We start from the raw sequence: 19,465 nt of genomic DNA on the forward strand, positions 1-19,465 counted from the left end.
ATGACAGTGTGAATGACAGTGTCAGGGCAGTGTGAATGACAGTGTGAATGACAGTGTGAATGACAGTGTGAATGACAATGTGAATGACAGTGTCAGGGCAGTGTGAATGACAGTGTGAATGACAGTGTGAATGACAGTGTCAGGGCAGTGTGAATGACAGTGTGAATGACAATGTGCAGGACACTGTGTGGGACAATGTGTGGGACAATGTGTGGGACAATGTGTTATTCAATATGTTTGTGTGTTTCTTTGAGCTGAAGTGTTTGTTGTGTCCTCTCTAAAACACAGTGTTTTGCCTGTAGCTGAATCGTTGTGGGTGTAGAAGGGGCTGATTTAAAGACCGAGGCTTGCGGAAGCTTGAGGTTGTTACCACTGTAATGTCAGTGCTATTTTAACGCGACACAGATTAGTGATAAAATATCTGACTTCCTGTGTAATAGTTCCTGTGTATGGGAACCAGCAGCGAAATGACCCACTTCTTTTTTTATCAAAAATACCCTACGACTGTTTGTTACAAAGCACGCTTAACCACAACGACAATAGTTCCTCAACCACAGTATGAAATAAAAGTCCAAAACAGACAAACTTCCGTTATGATCGTTCACTGAAGTTTTTAAAGGTTATTTACAGAAGTAGTGTATGAAATACCCTTACTGTTAATACTGTTAACTACAAAACAAGAGTCTTCACTGTTTTTTAATGGAGTCCAGTGACTACGTTGACATGTGTAGGTAGTTCTTAGGTTATGCCTACATAACACCAATACACAGGTACTAGGAGAAATAGACAAACCGGGTGCGATTGGCCACTGAGAACACCGTGCACTTTCAACTTGGATAATGAGGTTGAGACGTTGATCAATGAGATTAAAACAATATTTTTTATTTAACGAGGCAAGTCAGTTAAGAACAAATTCTTATTTTCAATGACGGCCTAGGAACGGTGGGTTAACTGCCTGTTCAGGGGCAGAACGACAGATTTGGACCTTGTCAGCTCAGGGGTTTGAACTTGCAACCTTTCGGTTACTAGTCCAACGTTCTAACCACTAGGCTACCCTGACCTAAGACTAGGATTAAATGTCAGGATTTGTGGAAAAACCGACTGATATAGTCACTCGCTCAAAGAGAGACAGTCGAAAGTGAATTGACTTTTGAATGTGTTTCAACCGTCTGAAAGCACAACCAAATACCAATGGGGAAAAACCATGTCTGATTTCTTTTTGGGGTTTAGTTCTCATCTAAAACAGTCATCACTGCACTTTTAACCATTTAAAAGCACAACAAAGTTCAAATGAGAATTAAAATGTCAGATATGGTGTATTTATTTAACAATGAATGGTGTTATTACTGTGCTTCATCCAATAGCAGAACCAAATCACCTGGATTGCAGTTGAGACAACATGACAAGTACATGATGCAAGTGATCAATGCAGTTTGAGATTTGGTACAGATTATTATAGCAATTGTGACGATAGCAATCTCCCACTGACCTACGACCTTAGCATGTCATCTTGAGCATTCACGTATTCTATGATGACAATAAGAAGACACTTACAGTTACAGCAGGAGAACCTCAAAATGTGGACATGGATGAGTGAGTTAGTCATTATTTTAAGGTTGAATTAATACCGTTACATTAGTTTGTCAGATATTCTTAACTTTATACGGCTATTTACTGTTTTACAAAAGTCATATTGAATTGTGTTTTTTTGTTGTCAACGCAACCAAATACCAATATTTGAATATCTAACACATTGATAGTTTCATCTGAGCCACTGGCTTAATTCTCTTCTTTAATTATTATGATTATTTTTTCATTTGGGGGGCATGAATCCAACCTATAATTTATTAACTTGTCGATAAGTTAAAAGGCCAAAAGTGGATGTTAAATTGTGTTTGGTTGTCAACGCAACCAAATAACATCATCAACATTTGAAAGAGATGTATATTTTGTCCCACTGACTTAGTCTGACTTTAATTCCAGTGGGTTTAAAACAAATTAATAATTGGAATGTTGGATTCGCGTCTCCATCTCAACCAAGAATCAATGTCAAAGAATATAAATCACATCAACCTTTATTTAAAGTGCATACATTTTTCCTGATGGTGGATATGACATTTAAGATCTAACGTTGTTTCAAAAAGGTACAAATTCAACATAATTTATGCAAGATTTGCCTTACGTAAAAAAAAATGTATTTTTTAAATTGTAACAATGATGAGATAATTCAGATGGTTTGAATTCCACTCTCAAAATGACAGTTAAAATGACTTTTCAAATCGAATGTCTTTTCCCATGTCGATTCCACGTCACAATACGTTGCCAAATGACATTGAAACAACGTTGATTCAACCAGATTGTGACCAGTGGGTGGCTTTGCATGATCAGGTGATAACAAAGATAAAAAGTAACAGTGAACTAACCGTTGGTGTGACCTTCCTTATTTTTCATTTTTCATTTTAGTTATTAAGCAGATGCTCTTCTCCAGAGCGACTTACAGTAAGTGCATCCTTCTTAAGGTAACTAGGTGAGACAACCACATCAAATAAAATAAAATAGTATTGGTCACATACACGTGGTTAGCAGATGTTAATGCGAGTGTAGCGAAATGCTTGTGCTTCTAGTTCTGACAGTGCAGTAAACTCTAACAGGTAATCTTAAAATTCCTCAACAACCACCTAATACACACAAATCTAAAGGGAAAAGATAAGAATATGTACATATAAATATATGGATGAGCGATGTCCAGGCACCATAAGCAAGATACAATAGATGGTATAAGATACAATACATAAACTCAGCACAAAAAAAAAAGAAACGGACCTTTTTCAGGACCCGGTCTTTCAAAGATAACTCGTAAAAATCCAAATAACTCACAGATTTTCATTGTAAAGGGTTTAAACACTGTTTCCCATGCTGGTTCAATGAACCATAAACAATTAATAAACATGCACCTGTGGAACGGTCGTTAAGACACTAACAGCTTACAGACGGAAGGCAATTAAGGTCACAGTTATGTAAACTGAGGACACTATAGAGGCCTTTCTACTGACTCTGAGAAACAGCAAAAGAAAGATGCCCAGGGTCCCTGCTCATCTGCGTGAACATGCCTTAGGCATGCTGCAAGGAGGCATGAGGACTGCAGATGTGGCCAGGGCAATAAATTGCAATGTCCGTACTATGAGACACCTAAGACAGTGCTACAGGGAGACAGGACGGACAGCTGATCGTCCTTGCAGTGTCAAACCACGTTAACAACACCTGCACAGGATTGGTACATCCGAACATCACACCTGCGTGACAGGTACAGTATGGCAACAACAACTGCCTGAGTTACACCAGGAACGCACAATCCCTCCCTCAGTGCTCAGACTGTCCGCAATAGTCAGCGAGAGGCTGGACTGAGGGGTTGTAGGCCTGTTGTAAGGCAGGTCCTCACCAGACATCACCGGCAACAACGTCACCTATGGGCACAAACCCACCGTCGCTGGACCAGACAGGACTGGCAAAAAGTGCTCTTCACAGATGAGTTGCGGTTTTATCTCACTAGGGGTGATGGTCGGATTCGGGTTTATCGTCAAAGGAATTCGCGTTACACAGAGGCCTGTACTCTGGAACGGGATCGATTTGGAGGTAGAGAATCTGTCATGGTCTGGGGCGGTGTGTCACAGCATCATCGGACTGAGCTTGTTGTTATTGCAGGCAATCTCAATCGTCCTCTCTCATGTGGTACCCTTCCTGCAGGCTCATCCTGACATGACCCTCCAGCATGACAATGCCACCAGGCATACTGCTCGTTCTGTGCGTGATTTCCTGCAAGACAGGAATGTCAGTGTTCTGCCATGGCCAGCGAAGAGCCCGGATCGCAATCCCATTGAGCATGTCTGGGTCCTGTTCAATTTGAGGGTGAGAGTTAGGCCCATTCCCTCCAGAAATGTCTGGGAACTTGCAGGTGCCTTGTTGGAAGAGTGAGGTAACATCTAACAACAAGAACTGGCAAATCTGGTGCAGTCCATGAGGAGATGCACTGAAGTGCTTAATGCAGCTGGTGGCCAAACCAGATACTGACAGTTACTTTGATTTTGACCCACTCTCTGTTCAGCGACACATTATTCAAATTCTGGTAGTTACGTCTGTGGAACTTGTTCAGTTTATGTCTCAGTTGTTGAATCTTGTTATGCTCATACAAATATTTACACATGTTAAATTTGCTGAAAATAAACGCAGTTGATAGTGAGAGGACGTTTATTTTTTTTGCTGAGTTTACATATAAGATGAGTAATGTAAGATATGTAAATATTATTAAAGTGGCATTGTTTAAAGTGACTTGTGAACCATTTATTCAAGTGGCCAATGATTTGAGTCTATGTAAGCAGCAGCCTATCTGAGTTAGGGATTGCTGTTTTAGCAGTCTGATGGCCTTGAGATAGAAGCTGTTTTTCACTTTCTTGGTCCCAGCTTTGATGCACCTGTACTGACCTCGCCTTCTGGATGGTAGCGGGGTGAACAGGCCGTGGCTCGGGTGGTTGTTGTCCTTGATGATCTTTTGGGCCTTCCTGTGACATTGGGTGGTGTAGGTGTCATGGAGGGCAGGTAGTTTGCAACCGTGATGCGTTGTGCAGACCTCACTACCCTCTGGAGAGCCTTATGGTTGTGGGCGGAGCAGTTGCCGTACCAGGTGGTGATACAGCCCGACAGGATGCTCTCGATTGTGCATCTGTAAAAGTATGTCAGGGTTTGTGGCCACACACCACATTTTTTCAGCCTCCTGAGGTTGAAGAGGCGTTTTTGCGCCTTCTTCACCACACTGTCTGTGTGGGTGGACCATTTCAGTTTGTCTGTGATGTGTACGCCGAGGAACTTATTTCCACCTTCTCCACTACTGTCCCTTCGATGTGGATAGGGGGCTGCTCCCTCTGCTGTTTCCTGAAGTCCACGATCATCTCCTTTGTTTTGTTGATGTTGTGTGTGAGGTTGTTTTTCTGACACCACACTCCGAGTGCCCTCACCTCCTCCCTGTAGGCCGTCTCGTCGTTGCTGGTAATCAAACCCACTACTATTGTGATTTCTGCAAACTTGATAATTGAGTTGGAGGCGTGCATGGCCACGCAGTCATGGGTGAACAGGGAATACAGGAGGGGGCTGAACATGCACCCTTGTGGGGCCCCAGTATTGAGGATCAGAGGGGTGGAGATGTTCTTTCCTACCCATCAGAAAGTCCAGGACACAATTGCACAGGGCGGGGGTGGAGACCCAGGGCCTCCAGCTTAATGATGAGCTTGGAGGGTACTATGGTGTTGAATGCTGAGCTGTAGTCAATGAACAGCATTCTTACATAGGTATTGATTTTGTCCAAATGGGATAGGGCAGTGTGCAGTGTGATGGCGATTGCATTGTCAATGAACCTGTTGGAGCGGTATGTAAACTGAAGTGGGTCTTGGATGGCCGGTAAGGTGGAGGTGATATGATCTTTGGCTAGTCTCTCAAAGCACTTCATGCGGACAGAAGTGAGTGCTACAGGCAATAGTCATTTAGTTCAGTTATCTTTGCCTACAAGAACCATGGTGGCCATCTTGAAGCATGTGGGAACAGCAGACTTGGATGGGGAGTGATTGAATATGTCAGTAAACATACCAGCACGCTCTCAGGGCGTGGCTAGGGACGCCGTCTGTGCCAGCAGCCTTGCAATGGTTAACACGTTTAAACGTCTTACTCAAGTTGTCCACAGAGAAGGAGAGGAGAGGCCCGCAGTCCTTGTTAGCAGGCTGTGTCAGTGACACTGTATTATCCTCAAAGTGTGCAAAGAAGGTGTAAAGTTTGTCTGGAAGCAATACGTCGGTGTCTGTGACGTAGCGGGTATTCTTTTTGTAGTCCGTAATTGCCTGTAGACCCTGCCACACATGTCTCGTGTCTGAGACATTGAATTGCGGCTCCACTTTGTCCCTGTACTGACATTTCGCTTATTTAACTTCTTGGTGACAGGGGCAGTATTTTCACGTCCGGATTAAATGCATTCCCAAATTCAACAGCCTTCTACTCATCCCCAGAAGATAAGATATGCATATCATTAGTAGATTTGGATAGAAAACACTCTGAAGTTTCTAAAACTGTTTGAATCATGTCTGAGTTTAACAGAACTTATTTAGCAGGCGAAACCCCGAAGACAAACCATTCATTTGTTTTTGAGGTCACTCTTTTCAATTAGTTTTCATTCGGAATCCATTCGGAAACCTTCTTGCAGTTCCTATCGCTTCCACTGGATGTCAACAGTCTTTAGAAATTGGTTGAGGTTTTTCCTTTGTGTAATGAAGAAGTACGGCCATCTTGAACGAGGGTCACTTGTAGTGTACTGTTAGATAGAGGCGCGTGACCAGAAAGCTACAGTTTGTTTTCCTCCTGTATTGAACACAGATCATTCCGTCTTGAATTTTATTGATTTCACGTAAAAAAAATACCTAAAGTTGTATTACAAAAGTAGTTTGAAATGTTTTGCCAAAGTTTACAGGTAACTTTTGAGATATTTTGTAGTCACGTTGGGACCTGTGTTTTTCTGGATCAAACGCGCCAAATAAATTGAATTTTTTTATATATATCGACGGAATTAATCGAACAAAAGGACCATTTGTGATGTTTATGGGACATATTGGAGAGCCAACAAAAGAAGCTCGTCAAAGGTAAAGGCATGAATTATATTTTTGCGTTTTGTGTCACGCCTGCCGGGTTGAAATATGCTTTCTCTCTTTGTTTACTATGGTGCCATCCTCAGATAAAAGCATTGTTTGCTCTCGCCGAAAAGCCTTTTTGAAATCTGACATGTTGGCTGGATTCACAACAAGTGTAACTTTAATTTGCTATCTTGCATGTGTGATTTAATGAAAGTTAGATTTTTATAGTAATCTATTTGAATCTGGCGCTCTGCATTTTCCCTGGCTCTTGACCAGATGGTACGCTAGCGTCCCACATATCCCAGAGAAGTGAATGATTTGCCTTGCTGAGGGAATAACTACACTGTTTATTTTCGGTCATATTCCCAGTCCTCTTTCCATGGTTAAATGCATGGTTCGCACTTTCAGTTTTGCGCAAATGCTGCCATCTATCCACGGTTTCTGGTTTGGGTAGGTTTTAATAGTCACTGTGGGTACAAAATCTCCTATACACTTCCTGATTAACTCAGTCACAGAGTCAGCGTATAGGTTGATGTTATTCTCTGAGGCTGCCCGGAACATTTACCAGTCCGCGTGATCAAAACAATCTTGAAGCGTGGTTTCCGATTGGTCAGACCAGCATTGAATGATTCTAGTCACGGGTACATCCTGTTTGAGTTTCTGCCTATAGGATGGTAGAAGCAAGATGGAGTCGTGGTCGGATTTGCCGAAGGGAGGGCCGGGGAGGACCTTGTATGCATTGCGGAAGTTAGAGTAGCAATGGTCGAGTGTATTATTTGCGCGGGTCCTGCAATCAATATGCTGACTGACTGATGAGGCCCAGTAGAGGGATTCTTGTGTAGAAGATAACACCGGAGTAGAGACAGGCAAATTCTCATAACCCAACAGATGAGGTTGGAAGTTTATTTGTATTTTTTTTAAATGTAACTAGACAAGTCAGTTAAGAACAAATTCTTATTTACAATGACGGCCTACCCTGGCCTCCCTTAACCCAGACAAGTCACATTGTGCTCCACCCTATGTCACTCCTGGTTGTGATACAGCCCGGCATCGAACCAGGGTCTATAATGATGAATCCAGCACTGAGATACAGTGCTTTAGACCTCTGCTCCAATCTGGAGGCCTGTTCACTGGCTGCCACGAGAGGCGTGGTCAGGTGTTGTCAGGTTCATGAGAAGGTCAGCGGCCACAAGGTTCTTCAGATACACCATGAAGGTTGAGCTCCGGTGTAGGGAGACCCAGGACATGACCCCATTCAACAGCAAGGCAAGCGGGAACATATATCGGATAACCACATCTAGGTCGCCATGATTGAAAGAGCCACAGTCCAGATGAAGAATGGGGATGTCAGGTTAGATGTCAGGTTAGATGTCAGGTTAGATGTCAGGTTAGGTGTCTGGTTAGGTGTCAGGTTAGATGTCAGGTTAGATGTCAGGTTAGATGTCAGGTTAGATGTCAGGTTAGGTGTCAGGTTAGATGTCAGGTTAGATGTCAGGTTAGGTGTCAGGTTAGGTGTCAGATTAGGTGTCTGGTTAGATGTCAGGTTAGATGTCAGGTTAGGTGTCTGGTTAGGTGTCAGGTTAGATGTCAGGTTAGATGTCAGGTTAGGTGTCAGGTTAGATGTCAGGTTAGGTGTCAGGTTAGATGTCAGGTTAGATGTCAGGTTAGATGTCAGGTTAGATGTCAGGTTAGGTGTCAGGTTAGGTGTCAGGTTAGGTGTCAGGTTAGGTGTCAGGTTAGGTGTCAGGTTAGGTGTCAGGTTAGATGTCAGGTTAGATGTCAGGTTAGATGTCAGGTTAGGTGTCAGGTTAGGTGTCAGGTTAGATGTCAGGTTAGGTGTCAGGTTAGGTGTCAGGTTAGGTGTCAGGTTAGGTGTCAGGTTAGGTGTCAGGTTAGATACCAGTCTGAAGTCGGTTAGATGTCAGGTTAGGTGTCAGGTTAGGTGTCAGGTTAGGTGTCAGGTTAGATGTCAGGTTAGGTGTCAGGTTAGGTGTCAGGTTAGGTGTCAGGTTAGGTGTCAGGTTAGGTGTCAGGTTAGGTGTCAGGTTAGGTGTCAGGTTAGATGCCAGTCTGAAGTCGGTTAGATGTCAGGTTAGGTGTCAGGTTAGATGTCAGGTTAGATGCCAGTCTGAAGTCGGTTAGATGTCAGGTTAGATGTCAGGTTAGATGTCAGGTTAGATGTCAGGTTAGGTGTCAGGTTAGATGTCAGGTTAGGTGTCAGGTTAGGTGTCAGGTTAGATGTCAGGTTAGATGTCAGGTTAGGTGTCAGGTTAGGTGTCAGGTTAGATGTCAGGTTAGGTGTCAGGTTAGATGTCAGGTTAGGTGTCAGGTTAGATGTCAGGTTAGATGTCAGGTTAGGTGTCAGGTTAGATGTCAGGTTAGGTGTCAGGTTAGGTGTCAGGTTAGGTGTCAGGTTAGGTGTCAGGTTAGATGTCAGGTTAGATGTCAGGTTAGATGTCAGGTTAGATGCCAGTCTGACCGGGTAGGTGTCAGGTTAGGTGTCAGGTTAGATGTCAGGTTAGGTGTCAGGTTAGGTGTCAGGTTAGATGTCAGGTTAGATGCCAGTCTGAAGTCAGTTAGGTGTCAGGTTAGATGTCAGGTTAGGTGTCAGGTTAGATGTCAGGTTAGATGTCAGGTTAGATGTCAAGGTTAGGGTCAGGTTAGGTGTCAGGTTAGGTGTCAGGTTAGGTGTCAGGTTAGGTGTCAGGTTAGATGTCAGGTTAGATGTCAGGTTAGGTGTCAGGTTAGATGTCAGGTTAGGTGTCTGGTTAGATGCCAGTCTGAAGTCAGTTAGGTGTCAGGTTAGGTGTCAGGTTAGGTGTCAGGTTAGGTGTCAGGTTAGGTGTCAGGTTAGATGTCAGGTTAGATGTCAGGTTAGGTGTCAGGTTAGGTGTCAGGTTAGGTGTCAGGTTAGATGTCAGGTTAGGTGTCAGGTTAGATGTCAGGTTAGATGTCAGGTTAGATGTCAGGTTAGGTGTCAGGTTAGGTGTCAGGTTAGGTGTCTGGTTAGATGTCAGGTTAGATGTCAGGTTAGATGCCAGTCTGAAGTCGGTTAGGTGTCAGGTTAGGTGTCAGGTTAGATGTCAGGTTAGGTGTCAGGTTAGATGTCAGGTTAGGTGTCTGGTTAGATGTCAGGTTAGGTGTCTGGTTAGATGCCAGTCTGAAGTCAGTTAGGTGTCAGGTTAGGTGTCAGGTTAGATGTCAGGTTAGGTGTCAGGTTAGATGTCAGGTTAGATGTCAGGTTAGGTGTCAGGTTAGGTGTCAGGTTAGGTGTCAGGTTAGATGTCAGGTTAGGTGTCTGGTTAGATGTCAGGTTAGGTGTCTGGTTAGATGTCAGGTTAGGTGTCAGGTTAGGTGTCTGGTTAGGTGTCAGGTTAGATGTCAGGTTAGGTGTCAGGTTAGGTGTCAGGTTAGGTGTCAGGTTAGATGTCAGGTTAGGTGTCAGGTTAGATGTCAGGTTAGATGTCAGGTTAGGTGTCAGGTTAGGTGTCAGGTTAGATGTCAGGTTAGGTGTCAGGTTAGGTGTCAGGTTAGGTGTCTGGTTAGATGTCAGGTTAGGTGTCAGGTTAGGTGTCAGGTTAGGTGTCTGGTTAGATGTCAGGTTAGGTGTCAGGTTAGGTGTCAGGTTAGATGTCAGGGTTAGGGATGTCAGGTTAGGTGTCAGGTTAGGTGTCTGGTTAGATGTCAGGTTAGGTGTCAGGTTAGGTGTCAGGTTAGATGTCAGGTTAGATGTCAGGTTAGATGTCAGGTTAGATGCCAGTCTGATGTCAGGTTAGATGTCAGGTTAGATGTCAGGTTAGATGCCAGTCTGAAGTCGGTTAGGTGTCAGGTTAGGTGTCAGGTTAGATGTCAGGTTAGATGCCAGTCTGAAGTCAGTTAGGTGTCAGGTTAGGTGTCAGGTTAGGTGTCAGTTAGATGTCAGGTTAGGTGTCAGGTTAGGTGTCAGGTTAGGTGTCAGGTTAGATGTCAGGTTAGATGTCAGGTTAGATGTCAGGTTAGATGTCAGGTTAGATGTCAGGTTAGATGTCAGGTTAGATGTCAGGTTAGGTGTCAGGTTAGGTGTCAGGTTAGATGTCAGGTTAGGTGTCAGGTTAGATGTCAGGTTAGATGTCAGGTTAGATGTCAGGTTAGGTGTCAGGTTAGGTGTCAGGTTAGGTGTCAGGTTAGGTGTCAGGTTAGGTGTCAGGTTAGATGTCAGGTTAGATGTCAGGTTAGATGTCAGGTTAGGTGTCAGGTTAGATGTCAGGTTAGGTGTCAGGTTAGATGTCAGGTTAGATGTCAGGTTAGGTGTCTGGTTAGGTGTCTGGTTTGATGTCAGGTTAGATGTCAGGTTAGATGCCAGTCTGAAGTCGGTTAGATGTCAGGTTAGGTGTCAGGTTAGATGTCAGGTTAGATGCCAGTCTGAAGTCGGTTAGATGTCAGGTTAGGTGTCAGGTTAGGTGTCAGGTTAGGTGTCAGGTTAGATGTCAGGTTAGATGTCAGGTTAGATGTCAGGTTAGATGTCAGGTTAGATGTCAGGTTAGATGTCAGGTTAGGTGTCAGGTTAGATGTCAGGTTAGATGTCAGGTTAGGTGTCAGGTTAGATGTCAGGTTAGATGTCAGGTTAGATGTCAGGTTAGGTGTCAGGTTAGGTGTCAGGTTAGGTGTCAGGTTAGGTGTCAGGTTAGATGTCAGGTTAGATGTCAGGTTAGATGTCAGGTTAGATGTCAGGTTAGATGTCAGGTTAGGTGTCAGGTTAGGTGTCAGGTTAGATGTCAGGTTAGGTGTCAGGTTAGGTGTCAGGTTAGATGTCAGGTTAGGTGTCAGGTTAGGTGTCAGGTTAGGTGTCAGGTTAGGTGTCAGGTTAGATGTCAGGTTAGATGTCAGGTTAGATGTCAGGTTAGATGTCAGGTTAGGTGTCAGGTTAGGTGTCAGGTTAGATGTCAGGTTAGGTGTCAGGTTAGGTGTCAGGTTAGGTGTCAGGTTAGGTGTCAGGTTAGGTGTCAGGTTAGGTGTCAGGTTAGATGTCAGGTTAGATGTCAGGTTAGATGTCAGGTTAGATGTCAGGTTAGATGTCAGTTGATGTCAGGTTAGATGTCAGGTTAGTCTGATGTCAGGTTAGATGTCAGGTTAGGTGTCAGGTTAGATGTCAGGTTAGGTGTCAGGTTAGGTGTCAGGTTAGGTGTCAGGTTAGGTGTCAGGTTAGATGTCAGGTTAGATGTCAGGTTAGATGTCAGGTTAGATGTCAGGTTAGATGTCAGGTTAGATGTCAGGTTAGGTGTCAGGTTAGATGTCAGGTTAGATGTCAGGTTAGATGTCAGGTTAGATGTCAGGTTAGGTGTCAGGTTAGGTGTCAGGTTAGGTGTCAGGTTAGGTGTCAGGTTAGGTGTCAGGTTAGGTGTCAGGTTAGATGTCAGGTTAGATGTCAGGTTAGATGCCAGTCTGATGTCGGTTAGATGTCAGGTTAGGTGTCAGGTTAGATGTCAGGTTAGGTGTCTGGTTAGATGCCAGTCTGAAGTCAGTTAGGTGTCAGGTTAGGTGTCAGGTTAGGTGTCAGGTTAGGTGTCAGGTTAGATGTCAGGTTAGGTGTCAGGTTAGGTGTCAGTCTGATGTCGGTTAGGTGTCAGGTTAGGTGTCAGATTAGGTGTCAGGTTAGATGTCAGGTTAGGTGTCAGGTTAGGTGTCAGGTTAGATGTCAGGTTAGATGTCAGGTTAGATGTCAGGTTAGATGTCAGGTTAGATGTCAGGTTAGATGTCAGGTTAGATGTCAGGTTAGGAGGTTAGATGTCAGGTTAGGTTAGATGTCAGGTTAGATGTCAGGTTAGATGTCAGGTTAGATGTCAGGTTAGGTGTCTGGTTAGATGCCAGTCTGAAGTCAGTTAGGTGTCAGGTTAGGTGCCTGTCTGATGTCGGTTAGGTGTCAGGTTAGGTGTCAGGTTAGGTGTCAGGTTAGATGTCAGGTTAGATGCCAGTCTGAAGTCGGTTAGGTGTCAGGTTAGATGTCAGGTTAGATGTCAGGTTAGATGTCAGGTTAGGTGTCAGGTTAGATGTCAGGTTAGGTGTCAGGTTAGGTGTCAGGTTAGATGTCAGGTTAGATGTCAGGTTAGATGTCAGGTTAGGTGTCAGGTTAGGTGTCAGGTTAGGTGTCAGGTTAGGTGTCAGGTTAGGTGTCAGGTTAGGTGTCAGGTTAGATGTCAGGTTAGGTGTCAGGTTAGATGCCAGTCTGAAGTCGGTTAGGTGTCAGGTTAGATGTCAGGTTAGATGTCAGGTTCAGGTGGTGTCAGGTTAGGTGTCAGGTTAGGTGTCAGGTTAGATGCCAGTCTGAAGTCGGTTAGGTGTCAGGTTAGATGTCAGGTTAGATGTCAGGTTAGGTGTCAGGTTAGGTGTCAGGTTAGGTGTCAGGTTAGATGTCAGGTTAGGTGTCAGGTTAGATGTCAGGTTAGATGTCAGGTTAGATGTCAGGTTAGATGTCAGGTTAGATGCCAGTCTGAAGTCAGTTAGGTGTCAGGTTAGGTGTCAGGTTAGATGCCAGGTTAGATGTCAGGTTAGGTGTCAGGTTAGGTGTCAGGTTAGGTGTCAGGTTAGATGTCAGGTTAGATGTCAGGTTAGATGTCAGGTTAGATGCCAGGTTAGATGTCAGGTTAGGTGTCAGGTTAGGTGTCAGGTTAGATGTCAGGTTAGATGTCAGGTTAGGTGTCAGGTTAGGTGTCAGGTTAGATGTCAGGTTAGATGTCAGGTTAGATGCCAGTCTGAAGTCGGTTAGATGTCAGGTTAGGTGTCAGGTTAGATGTCAGGTTAGGTGCCAGTCTGAAGTCAGTTAGGTGTCAGGTTAGGTGTCAGGTTAGATGTCAGGTTAGATGTCAGGTTAGATGTCAGGTTAGATGCCAGTCTGAAGTCGGTTAGATGTCAGGTTAGATGTCAGGTTAGATGCCAGTCTGAAGTCGGTTAGATGTCAGGTTAGGTGTCAGGTTAGATGTCAGGTTAGATGTCAGGTTAGGTGTCAGGTTAGGTGTCAGGTTAGATGTCAGGTTAGATGTCAGGTTAGATGTCAGGTTAGATGTCAGGTTAGATGTCAGGTTAGATGTCAGGTTAGATGTCTGGTTAGATGTCAGGTTAGATGTCAGGTTAGATGTCAGGTTAGATGTCAGGTTAGATGTCAGGTTAGGTGTCAGGTTAGGTGTCAGGTTAGATGTCAGGTTAGGTGTCAGGTTAGATGTCAGGTTAGATGTCAGGTTAGATGTCAGGTTAGGTGTCAGGTTAGGTGTCAGGTTAGATGTCAGGTTAGATGTCAGGTTAGATGTCAGGTTAGATGTCAGGTTAGATGTCAGGTTAGATGTCAGGTTAGATGTCAGGTTAGATGTCAGGTTAGATGTCAGGTTAGGTGTCAGGTTAGATGTCAGGTTAGGTGTCAGGTTAGATGGCAGGTTAGGTGTCATTGCAGCATCTGAAAAAAGGGAAAGGAAAATATATAGAAATATCTCAGTTTAATCCATTGTTTGGAAATATCTTAGTCTAATCCATTGTTTGGAAATATCTCAATCTAATCCATTGTCTGCCAAATGATAAACTTTTTCAAGGGCTCTCCTAGGTCTATATGAAAACATGCAAAATCACCACAGACCGAGACTGGCACTAAAACCACACTCAATGAGCTGTATACCACCATAAGCAAACAGGAAAAGGCTAATCCAAAGGCGGCGCTCCTGGTGGCCTGGGACTTTAATGCAGAGAAACTTAAATCAGTTCTAATTTCTACCAGCATGTTAAATATGCAACAAGAGGGAACAAAGGTCTAGACCACCTTTACTCCACACACAGAGACGCGTACAAAGCTCTCCCTCGCCCTCCATTTGGCAAATCTGACCATAACTCTATCCCCCTGATTCCTGCTTACAAGCTAACAATTAAAGCAGGAAGCACCAGTGACTCGGTCTATAAAACAGTGGTTAGATGAAGCAGATGCTAGACTACAGGACTGTTTTGCTAGCGCAGACTGGAATATGTTCCAGGATTCTTCCGATGGCATTGAGGAGTACACCACATCAGTCACTGGCTTTATCAATAAGTGCATCGAGGACGTCGTCCCCACAGTGACTGTACGTACATACCCCAATCAGAAGCCATGGTTTACAGGTAACATTCGCACTGAGCTAAAGGGTAGAGCTGCCACTTTCAAGGAGTGGGACTCTAACCCAAAGCTTATAAGAAATCCTGCTATGCCCTGCGACGAACCATCAAACAGTCAAAGCGTCAATGCAGGACTAAGATCAAATTGTACTACACCGGCTCCGACACTCGCCAGATGTGGCAGGGCCTGTCAACTATTACAGACTACAAAGGGAAGCACAGCCAAGAGCTGCCCAGTGACAAACCTACCAGACAAGCTTAATAACTTATATGCTCGCTTCGAGGCAAGCAACACTGAAACATGCATGAGAGCGTCAGCTGTTCCGGACGACTTTGGGATCACGTTCTCCTCAGCCGATGTGAGTAAGACCTTTAAACAGGTCAACATTCACAAGGCTGCAGGGCCAGATGGATTACCAGGATGTGTACACCGAGCATGCGCTGACCAACTGGCAAGTGTCTTCACTGACATTTTCAACCTCTCCCTGTCTGAGTCTGTAATACCAACATGTTTCAAGCAGACCACCATAGTCCCTGTGCCCAAGAACACTAAGACCCATAGCCCTCACGTCCGTAGCCATGAAATGCTTTGAAAGGCTGGTTATGGCTCACATTAACACCATTATCCCAGAAACCCTAGACCCACTCCAATTTGCATACTGCCCCAACAGATCCAGATCTAGGAACACCTATGAGAGAATGTTATTCATTGACTACAGCTCAGCGTTCAACACCATAGTGCCCTCATCACTAAGCTAAGGATCATGGGACTAAACACCTCCCTCTACAACTGGATCCTGGACTTCCTGACGGGCCGGAGTCAGGAGCCAAGGGTAGGTAACAACACATCCGCCACGCTGATCCTCAACACGGGGGCCCCTCAAGGGTGCGTGCGCAGTCCCCTCCTGTACTCCCTGTTCACTCATGAATGCACGGCCAGGCACGACTCCAAGACCAGCATTAAGTTTGCTGATGACACAACAGTGGTAGGCCTGATCATGGACAATGATGAGACAGCCCATATGGAGGAGGTCAGAGACCTGATCGTGTGGTGCAAGGACAACATCCTCTCCCTCAATGTGATCAAGACAAAGGAGATGATTGTGGACTACAGGAAAAGGAGGACCAAACACACCCGCACTCACATCGACGGGGCTGTAGTGGAGCAGGTTGAGAGCTTCAAGTTCCTTGGCGTCCACATCACCAACAAACTAACATGGTCCAAGCACACCAAGACAGTCGTGAAGAGGGCACGACAAAACCTATTCCCCCTCAGGAGACTGAAAAGATTTGCCATGGGATTTACAGCTGCTTCATCGAGAGCATCCTGACGGGTTGCATCACTGCCTGGTATGGCAACTGCCCGGCCTCTGACCACAAGGCATTACAGAGGGTAGAGCCTACGGCCCAGTACATCACTGGGGCCAAGCTTCCTGCCATGTCGTGGGTCCACAGATCCTCAAAAGGTTTTACAGCTGCACCATCGACAACATCCTGACGGGTTGCATCACTGCCTGGTAAGGAAACTGCTCGGCCTCCGACTGCAAGGCACTACAGAGGGTAGTGTACATCACCGCGGCCAAGATTCCTGCCATCCAGGACCTCTATACCAGGTGGTGTCAGAGGAAGGACCTAAAAATGGTCAAAGACTCCAGCCACCCTAGTCATAGACTGTTCTCTCTGCTACCGCACGGCAAGTGGTACCGGAGCACCAAGTCTAGGTACAAGAGGCTCCTAAATAGCTTCTACCCCCAAGCCATAAGACTCCTGAATTGCTCATCAAATGGATACCCAGACCATTTTCATTGCACCCCCCCGCAACGCTGCTACTACTACTCTCTGTTATTATCTACGCATAGTCACTTTAATAATTACCTACATGTACATATGACCTCAATTACCTTGACACCGGTGCCCCTGTATATAGCCCCGCTATTGTTGTTTACTGCTGCTCTTTAATGATTTGTTATTCTTCTCTCATACATTTATTTAGATTTTTGGGGGGTATTTTCTTAAAACTTCAATTGTCTCCCAGGGGAGTCTCCTGTGTTTGGTTCTGATCCTCCGCTGTGTTGGGATCGGACCCTCTCCCAGTGAGCCAGCTGCAGGTCCCAGGTGGGAGACGGAGGGTCTTGAACAGGGTGGTTCTGAAGGTCTTACAGAGGAAGAAGTAGATGAGAGGGTCCAGACAGACATGGCTGACATCCACAAGCTTTTTAGAGATCCGGAAGGCAGCCTTAGCGCAGCTGGTTGTTTGGGTAACCTGAAGCTGGGTTTAGGGGATGTGTATGGCGTGGTGGGAGACGGAGGGTCTTGAACAGGGTGGTTCTGAAGGTCTTACAGAGGAAGAAGTAGATGAGAGGGTCCAGACAGACATGGCTGACATCCACAAGGTGATCTCCTTAGAGATCCGGAAGGCAGCCTTAGCGCAGCTGGTTGTTTGGGTAACCTGATGCTGGGGGTAGGGGATGCGTATGGCGTGGTAGGGGCCAAAACACACCAAGAAAACCACCAGAACCAAAAACACCCGCATGTTAATCTTATGCCTCCCCTTCGTCATTGCTGCTTCCGGATTTCCTGTATGATTTAAAAACCTTCCTTGCTATGCATACGTAGCAGAAACAAATGAGAACACACACCACCCAGAAGATTGAGCTGTTGAATATGACCACGCCTCTTGTGCAAACCGTGTCCTGCGTCACTCTTCATTTCCATACAGGCTTCGTTAGTCTTGTTGGTGGGATCCTGATTGGTCAGGATCATGATTGGAATGACATCAGTGGCCAACAGCACCACCCAGATGGAGGCAGACATAACTTTTCCAAAGACCAGGTTCTGACCCAACAACCTGCCACAGGGCTTGATGATCTTGAAGAAGCAGTCCAGACTGATGAGGCCCAATAGAATGATGCTCATGTACATACAGAGATAGAAAATAGCATCAGAGTAGCGACAGGAAAAGGCCTTCAGAGCCAGAGGAGCGCTGGGCAGGATATTGGCTGCTTTGAGAGGGATGGTCAGGGTCATGAGAAGATCAGCAGCCAGAAGGTTCTTCAGATACACCATGAAGGTGGACGTTGACTGAAGGCGCATGCAGACCCAGACTGCTACCCCATTGATGATGAGGGCCGGGATGAACGACAGGAAGTAGAGACTTGTTATAGTCATATTTATGGTATCTTCATTAAAGCCACAGTCCAGTGGAGGGGAAAGTGATGGCATTGTGGTACTAGATTTGAGGAATCTGAAAAATATGCAGAGCAAGAAAAATTATTCAAATAAAAATGTATTTCTACATTTAAAGGGGAAATCTGAGATCGGTACATACATTTTTTAATGAATTCAATGTAGTAATTGTTTCTTGATGAATATAATTTAAGAATTTAAATGCTTCCTGTGCTTATTTCAACTGTCATAACCCATCAGAACCTCAAATATAAGTTTGTTTCATTTGTTAACCATGTCATTGTAAAAAACACTGTCTTCAAAACATGTTCAATGGAGAATTGTCGAAATATCATTAATTTAACCCTCAAACGACCAACATATTTGACATGGATCCTCAACTGGGGTCATTTAGACCCCAACAAGAAACTATTGGAAAAAGCACTACTCATAGCAACATATCAAATGATTTCTTATCAAAACATAGACAATGCATATTCTCTAAATTAAAATAAGATGTTTTTTCTTCTTCTTATAATGTGCAGGTTTCTTTAAAGTAGCCACCCTTTGCCTTGATGACAGCTTTGCACACTCTTGCCATCTTCACCTGGAATGCTTTTCCAAAAGTCTTGAAGGAGTTCCCACGTATGCTGAGCACTTGTTGGCTGCTTTTCCTTTACTCTGCAGTCCAACTCATCCCAAACCATCTCAATTGGGTTGAGGTCGGGTGATTGAGGAGGCCAGGTCATCTGATGCAGCACTCCATCACTCTCTTTCTTGGTCAAATTGCCCTTACACAGCCTGGTGGTGTTTTGGGTCATTTTCCTGTTGAAAACAAATGATAGTCTCACTAAGTGCAAACAAGATGGGATGGCAAATTACTGCAGAATGCTGTGGTAGCCATGCTGGTTAAGTGTGCCTTGAATTCTAAATAAATCACAGATTTATTGTGTCGCCAGCAAAGCACCACCACAGCTCCTCCTCCATGCTTCACGGTGGGAACCACACATGCGGAGATCATCCATTCACCTACTCTGCATCTCACAAAGCCACAGCGGTTAGAACCAAAAATCTCATATTTGTTTCTTGGCCCAAGCAAGTCTCTTCTTCTTATTGGTGTCCTTTAGTAGTGGTTTCTTTGCATTTCTTTGATTTGTTTAGAACAAGTTGATTGACAATATGAACATTTTGAAGAATTGAATTACCCACATTTGATCAAAAGTATACCCCAGGCCGTAGTTTGAGGGTTATAAATTAAAACATGAATGTACCAATCACAGATTTCCCCTTTTTAATGTTATTCCTTTTATTTAAGAAATACATTTGACACCACAATATGGTTAATTTTCATTGTGTGAATTGATACTCTATGGTTATTGCAAAATACAATTGATAGCATACACAAGTCTTATGATTGTGATTCATAAGAAACTTCACAAGAAAAATGTCTGAAATGTCTTTGTCAAAGGCATGCTTTTGTCAGATGTGTTATATTTGCATACATTCTTTGTCATGAGAGAATAGCTAGT

At 44.5% G+C, this 19,465-nt stretch overlaps 1 protein-coding gene across 1 annotated transcript; it reads right to left on the bottom strand.

Annotated features, from left to right (window-relative positions):
- Positions 1–17,357: 17,357 nt before the first annotated feature.
- LOC127931403 (P2Y purinoceptor 14-like) lies at positions 17,358–17,939 on the bottom strand. The gene has a single exon (XM_052525997.1). The coding sequence runs from the start codon at positions 17,937–17,939 to the stop codon at positions 17,358–17,360; it is 582 nt and encodes a 193-aa protein (XP_052381957.1).
- Positions 17,940–19,465: the final 1,526 nt, after the last annotated feature.

This window comes from Oncorhynchus keta, chromosome 1 (assembly GCF_023373465.1).
Source record: "Oncorhynchus keta strain PuntledgeMale-10-30-2019 chromosome 1, Oket_V2, whole genome shotgun sequence".
Lineage (NCBI taxonomy): Eukaryota > Metazoa > Chordata > Actinopteri > Salmoniformes > Salmonidae > Oncorhynchus > Oncorhynchus keta.

What these genes read in the sequence shown, in the direction of transcription:
- LOC127931403 (XM_052525997.1), bottom strand. Translation starts at nt 17,939, where the DNA reads ATGACTATAACAAGTCTCTACTTCCTGTCGTTCATCCCGGCCCTCATC.